The sequence below is a fragment of the Caloenas nicobarica genome, chromosome 12, assembly GCF_036013445.1.
Source record: "Caloenas nicobarica isolate bCalNic1 chromosome 12, bCalNic1.hap1, whole genome shotgun sequence".
NCBI lineage: Eukaryota > Metazoa > Chordata > Aves > Columbiformes > Columbidae > Caloenas > Caloenas nicobarica.
The window spans coordinates 421,889-429,401 of record NC_088256.1 but is presented as its reverse complement, the minus strand read 5'-3'; the positions used below and the strand labels follow the sequence as shown (position 1 = coordinate 429,401).

Genomic DNA, 7,513 nt, shown 5'->3' with positions numbered 1-7,513 from the left:
AGCTCCCTGAGGAAAAAATTACTTGAATTATGGAATACCATAGATTGGAAGAGACTCCTTTGCAAGGATCTTTGCAACAGTGTCTTCAATTGGATCAAGTGAGGCTCCCCTTACAAACAGTTCTGCTGAGTTCTTATAATTCAGCCAGCCTGTTGTCCTGCACATCCTCTCTGGCATGTGCAAGCGAGTTAAGTAATTACTGTTTACTCAGTTTTATTCAGTTTTGCAGCAGAAACTGCTACAAGGATCTCTGAAACAGTCAGAGTCTTCACCCAGGATGTTAAAAACTACCTTTATGCACAGGAAACAGGCCCAGGCACAGCAGAATCTGCCTGTCTCCAGCACTGTCTGGAATCCCACCTGGAGAAATCCCACACAAGTCAGGCCAACATTTAATTTGAAGGTGACTAATTTTTGCTTATTTTGGAGGTGGATGATATTGAAGGAGGTTGATTTTACTCAGTCACTTGGTTTCAAGTTGATCCATTGTCTCAGACCAGTTTCTGCTGTTGTCTCTGTGGACAATGAGATGGGAAAGTCCTTGGACCACCCAGGTGACTAATGACTGAAGAGCTCTGGTTGCACACCCACACAACTTTGTTTCACCACCTCAAACCCACCATCTCCTCCTCTCCCTCTTCTCCCCTTGCATTTTGAATTATTCTGGTTTTGGAGCCATCTGCTCTACTCCTTTCTATGTCTGAAAACAAATGTAAAGGTGAAGGGAAAAACATCAGTCTTTATTGTATATGTGGGGGTTTTTTTGTCCATCTTTCTTCTAGATGTGTAGTTTGATTTAAAAAACAAAATAAGGAATCGGAGATTTGAGACTTGAATAGTGAGTTTCACCTGCTTCACAACAGGTGCCTGTGAGAATTTGTTTTCCAAAGGCTCCCTGTATAATCAATGGAGAGAGGAGAAATCTCTCAAGGCTGGGTCCTCCCAACCTATAGCTGGCACGCAAAATAAAAGTTACAAATCTCTTCCAGTCACTATTTTCCTGGTCTGCATTTAAGTCAGGACATTTGATAGTAATAGCAATGAGCAGCTGTTTGGAAGTAACTGCATTTCGGTGCAGATGGATGTCAGACGAGACTCTGTGGAACCATAACAAATCGCAGTCATTATTTAGAGTGCTAAAGAGGATGAGTTATACTTGGTCCCTATTCTGCCCTCCCCTCCCCTCTCCTGAAGAAACAGAGAGCACAAAGCTGTGGAAGAAAGCGCGGGATTACGAAAGAGATTCTTGATACTGCTTATTCTGAAATCAACAGATACTCAGGGATTCCTAGTCCAAAAAGGCAAGTACTGAAAAGTAGGAAGAAAAGCTTTCAGCATATATTTGATTTGATTTGATTTGATTGATTTGACTTGATTTGTTTTGATTTGCTGTAATAGTTTGGCATTTGTGCAATAAAAGAGATGACTTAGGCACATAGGTGTGACAGATGTTTGGAAAAGACCTGTGTGCATTTGGAATTTGCCAGGACTGGGATAAAATAGCTAACAGACTTTTAAATCCTCTGTTATGAAGGAAGAATTCTTTATGAGTCTTTGAAAAAGGTAGAAAGAAGACAATAAATTTTCAGAACTCCGAATGAAATTTCATACAGAAAAATCAGGGTATGAGAAGTGCTTGAAGTCCTCTATCTGTGTACTATAGGAAGACTGCAAGAAAGGAAAGAAGCAGAGAGTTTTGGGAAGCCTTTCACCCGGACTGTGGAATTATCACACTTGTTTTTTGCCATGTTGCTGTCTCGGCATGACGAACCGATATTCAACATGGGACCAGAAAATGAAACTGCAGTTACTGAGTTCATCCGAGAGGGTTTCTCAGGGCTTGATCAAAGACTGCAGCTTATACTCTCTCTGGTCTTTCTGCTCATATACCTGACAACAGTGATGGAGAACGCTACCATCATTTTCCTCGTGTATGCAGATCACTGCCTTCAAACCCCCATGTACTTTTTCATTGGCAATCTGGCCTTCCTGGAAATCTGGTTTACATCCTCCACAAGCATCAAGTTGGTTGTGATCCTGGGTTCTGGTAGGAGAACAATCTCACTAAGCAGCTGCTTTGCCCAATCCTCTTCCTATTTTACCCTGGGCTGTACAGAGCTTATTCTACTTGTTGTCATGTCCTTTGACCGCTATGTTGCCATCTGCCAACCTTTGCATTATGCTGCCATCATGAAGCCTCAGCTCTGCATCCACCTGGTTGTTGCTGCTTGGGTCACAGGCTTCACACTCTTGAGTTACCGCCTGGTCATCCTCTCCCAGCTGACTTTCTGTGGCTCAAATGAGATCCACCACTTTTTCTGTGACAACTCAGTTATTCAAACTGTCCTGCTCTGACACCAGCCTGCTTTGGAAAATAGACTCTCTTTTCTTATCATTTGTCATTCTAGGTTCCTTATGTTTAACTCTGGCATTTTACCTGTGCATCCTTTTCTGTATTCTACATCTTCCAACAGCCTCTGGGAGGAAAAAAGCTTTTTCTGTATGTTCTTCCCATCTCACCACCTTGGTAATTGGATATGGGAGCTGCATTGCTCTCTACGTGTGTCCTTCAGTAGGTGTCTCCTTGGAGAACAGCAGATTTGTAGCATTGCTGAACACCATTCTGTACCCCTTCTTAAATCCATTCATCTACAGTCTTAGAAACAAGACTGTGATACTGGCCCTGAATGAAGCCGTTGCCCGTACAAGAACACAGCTTTTCCCCTAATCATGAGGCATTTCTGGACAGCACTTCCAGTGATCTGCTATCATATGTTAAATAATACCAATGCATATGTATGTAACCTCCAGACAGAGATACCTCAGGAGACTGATAGAATCATAGAATCCTTTCAGTTGGAAGAGACCCTCAGGATCACCAAATCCAACCATAACCCAGCTCTAGTGCTAAACCGTGTCCCTAAGAACCTTGTCAAAACACCTTCTAAACACCTTCAGGGGTGGTGACTCCCCCACTGCCCTGAGCAGCCTGTTCCAATGCCCAACAACCCTTTCCAGGAAGAATTTTTTCCTAATATCCACTCTGAACCTCCCCTGCTGCAACTTGAGGCCATTTCCTCTTGCCCTATCTCATTGCATTGTGTTAAGTGATGAAAAGGTCCTCTGCACACACAAGGCACTAACAATGGCAGGAGAAGTAACTCAGTTAATACCCTGCCCCAGCTGCTCTCAGCCCCATCACTGGGGAGACACCAGCTCATCACGAGCCCATCTCCAAAACCAAGAAGAGCACAGAGGCTCATTGGCAAGTGGGAACCCAAATTACAGGCTCTGAGGAACGAACATCTTGTCCCAAGGCTACCCTGGGAGAGCCATCAGCCTCATTGTCCAGGTGTGAAGCCCATCAAGAGGAGCCACTGAGAGCAGCTCTCTGGATCACCATTTAGACTAACGGGATTGTTGCCTAGGGGTGCAGGACACCTTAGGGGATGCAGGGGAAGAGCATCTTTGGATTACACAGGACTTATCATGGGAATATTGGAGAAGGACCCCAACCAGTGCAGCCTGTCCTGTCTTCTCATTAAACTGAATTTCTAAGTCTTCGCTATGTGAGCAAATCTCTTCTCTGCGTGAACGTGTGAGCATGGGGCTGTGAGTGTAGCAACTGGAGCAGGACCAGGGGATCAGACAGCCTGTATGTCATTGATGCCAGCAACTGAGAGACCAGAGTGACTGGGCATAAGAGTGTGCGCGCACATGTGTGTGACTGGGGTTGTCTGTACCAGTATCTGGAATGGGGCTGCGGCCCTGGGCGCTCATGTGTCCTGATGTCTGCAACTGGCAAGGCTGGTGTCCTGGGGAGGCTACTGAGCAGACTGAGTGTTTGAGCCCAGCTGCTGGAAGAATCCACCCTGAACGGGTATATATATAAACCAGACTGGACTAGAGTAGAATAGTTCAGTTGGAAGGGACCTACAATGATCATCTAGTTCAAATACCTGACACATTCAGGGCTGACCAAAAAATAAATCATGTTATCAAGGGCATTGTCCAAATGCCTCTTCAACACTGACAGGCTTGGGGCATTGACCACCTCTCTAGGAAGCCTGTTCCAGTGTTTGACCAGCCTTGATAAAGAGATGTTTCCTAATATCCAGTCTAAACTTTTCCTGGCCAAGTTTTGAACCATTCCCACATGTCCTATCACTGGACACCAGGGAGAAGATCTCAGCACCTCCCTGTCCAAGTACCCTCCTCAGGAAGCTGTAGAGAGCAATGAGGTCACCCCTCAGCCTCCTTTGCTCCAAACTAGAGAAGCTCAAAGTCCTCAGCAGCTCCTCAGAGGACAATCCTTCCAACCCTTTCACCAGGTTTGTTGCTCTCCTCTGGATGCATTCAAGGACCTTCACATCCTTGTTGTAATAATATGTGGGGCCCAGAACTGCACACAGCACTCAAGGTGAGACCGCACCAACGTTGAATACAGCAGCATAGTCACCTCTTTTGACCACATGGCCATGCCGTGTTTGATGCACCCCAGGATGCAGTTTACCATCTTGGCTGCTGGGGGACAGCGTTGCCTCCTATTGACCCTGTGGCCGACCATCACACCAGATCCCTTTCTTCAGGGCTGCACTCCAGCCACTCTCTCCCAATCTACACTTGCACTCAGTGTTACTCTATCCCAGGTGAACAATCCAGCACTTGGACTTGTTCAACTTCATGCCAAGTGCTGGGTCCTGCAGTTGCCTCACAATAACCCCATGCAACACTACAGGCTCAGGGAAGAGCAGCTGGAAATCTGCCAAACGGAAAAGGACCTGGGGGTGTTGATGGACAGTGACTGAACATGAGCCAGCATGTGCCCAGGTGGCCAAGAAGGCCACCAGCATCCTGGCACGCATCAAGAATAGCATGGCCAGCAGGACCAGGCAAGTGATCATCCCTCTCTTCTTGGCACTGGTGAGGCCGCACCTCAAATCCTGTGTTCAGTTTTGGGCCCCTCCCTACAAGAAAGACCTTGAGGCGCTGGAGGGAGTTCAGAGAAGGGCAACAAAGCTGGTGAGGGGTCTGGAGAACAAGTCAGATGGAGAGCAATTGAGGAAGCTGGGGCTGTTTAGCCTGGAGAAAAGAACGCTGAGGGGAGACCTTATCACTGTCTACAACTACCTGAAAGGAGGTTCTACCATGGAGGGTGTTGGTCTGTTCTCCCATGTGGCAAGTGGTAGAAGGAGAAGAAACAGCCTGGAGTGGCACCCGGGAAGATTCAGTTTGGATATTAGGAAAAATTTATTTGTGGAAGAGTTTATGAGGCATTGGAACAGGCTGCCCAAGGAGTGGTTGAGTCATCACCCCTGGAGGTTTTTAAAGGACATATAGATGAGGTTCTTAGGGACATGGTTTAGTGCCAGAGTTGGGTTAATGGTTGGACTCGATGATCTGGAGGGTCTCTTCCAACCCAAATGATTCTATGATCTCATTGAGATGAGAAACATGGTTGAGCAGCTCCCCCAGATGGAGTACTGAGATGGATGGATGGATGGATAGATGGATTGGGACCGAGTGAAGGATCAGCCTCCTTATCAGCCAGCCATGGCATGATGGAAGCAAGGCCAGTCCCCCTTTGTCCCCTGTTCTTGTTTTCAAGAGATCCTTTACAGCCATTGCTGGCAGCCCTCCTGTGCCAGCCCCTCTCACCAGCACAAGGCTCCTGGCCCAGGAGCTCTTCATGCTGCTCCTGCTACCACAGTGGCAGAGCAGCCTGCCCTGAGCTGGGAAATGCAGAAATAGGTTTCTGTGCATCATTTATTCCCTTGTTGAAGCACAGAGCACTGGGAGCAGGCTGTGGTGCCTGAAAACCACAGCAAGACAGTCCAAGGCAGATCACTGAAGGTCCTTCACCATCTCCAGGAACACTGGGCACCCACAGATGAACACTCAAACCAGCACCACGATGTAACATGTTGCCCCATGTCCTCCCCTGAGCCCATGAAAAACCCAAGCACAGCAGCATGGCCTTGCGGGGGAAATTTATTCAGGCTGAACACATCTTTGGAAGAAGAGCCTAAGCTCCAAATACGTCAACTGAGGAAATCCCCTTTATGGAGTGTTTCAAAAAAATGGCCCCAATTTCAGAGACACAGTGATTTCAAAATGGGTCCATCTTTTTGAAACACCCTGTATTACAGAGATGTGATACAGGACACCAGCTGTACCAGGGTCCCAGAAACAGGTAGACAGGCCTCTGAGTCATGGCACTGGGGAAGTGCCTATGGGTGAAGAAATTCCTTGACAAACATGGTAATCACAGATAAAATACTCAATGCCCAGGAGGTTCCTGAGATGAGCTGGAAATCACTTCTGAAGAGACATGGGTAACTTACTGTTGCTGACAGAAAAATGAGTGAATCAGCTTCTTCAGTGCCACTTTCAGCTCCTGGTTCCTCATGCTGTAGACGAGGGGGTTCACCGCTGGAGGCACCACTGAGTACAGAACAGACACCACCAGATCCAGGGATGGGGAGGAGATGGAAGGAGACTTCAGGTAGGCAATCATGCCAGTGCTGACAAACAAGGAGACCACAGCCAGGTGAGGGAGGCACGTGGAAAAGGCTTTGTGCCGTCCCTGCTCAGAGGGGATCCTCAGCACGGCCCTCAACATCTGCACATAGGACACCACGATGAACACAAAACACCCAAATCCTAAACAGACACTAACCACAATAAACCCAGCTTCCCTGAAGTAGGTGTCTGAGCAGGAGAGCTTGAGGATCTGGGGGATTTCACAGAAGAACTGGTCCAGGGCATTGCCCTTGCAGAGCGGCAGCGAAAATGTATTGGCCGTGTGCAGCAGAGCAGTGAGAAACCCAGTGGCCCAGGCAGCTGCTGCCATGTGGACACAAGCTCTGCTGCCCAGGAGGGTCCCGTAGTGCAGGGGTTTGCAGATGGCAATGTAGCGGTCATAGGACATGACAGTGAGAAGAGAAAGCTCTGCTCCAACCAAAGAGGCAACTGTTAAGACTTGAGCAGTACATCCTTGATAGGAGATGGCCCTGGTGTCCCAGGGGGAATTGGCCATGAATTTGGGGACAGTTGTGGAGATGGAGCCGAGGTCGAGGAGGGCAAGGTTGAGGAGGAAGAAGTACATGGGGGTGTGGAGCTGCTGGTCACAGGCTATGGTGGTGATGATGAGGCCATTACCCAGGAGGGCAGCCAGGTAGATGCCCAGGAAGAGCCAGAAGTGCAAGAGCTGCAGCTCCCGTGTGTCTGTGAACGCCAGGAGGAGGAACTGGGTGATGGAGCTGCTGTTGGACATTTGCTGTATCTGAGCGTGGACACTGTCATAGGAGGAAAAGAAAATGAAAAGATAGGAGACACTTCTCTGAGCAAAATCAAAGCCATTTCTCGTACAACGTTCCCTGCTCCACATCCCTTGTCCTTTTCCAGACCTTCCTTCAGCTCCGTGGCTGAACCCTGGGTGGTGCTGGCTGGAGGTGCCGTGAGGAGCAGGGTCTGTGCCCGCTGGCTGCCCAGGAGTCAGCCCTGCTCTGCA

General features: G+C 48.1%; 1 protein-coding gene across 1 annotated transcript; it reads right to left on the bottom strand.

Annotated features, from left to right (window-relative positions):
- Positions 1-6,340: 6,340 nt before the first annotated feature.
- On the bottom strand, positions 6,341-7,276 carry LOC135993639 (olfactory receptor 14A16-like). The gene has a single exon (XM_065643652.1). The coding sequence runs from the start codon at positions 7,274-7,276 to the stop codon at positions 6,341-6,343; it is 936 nt and encodes a 311-aa protein (XP_065499724.1).
- Between the last annotated feature and the right edge of the window lie 237 nt (positions 7,277-7,513).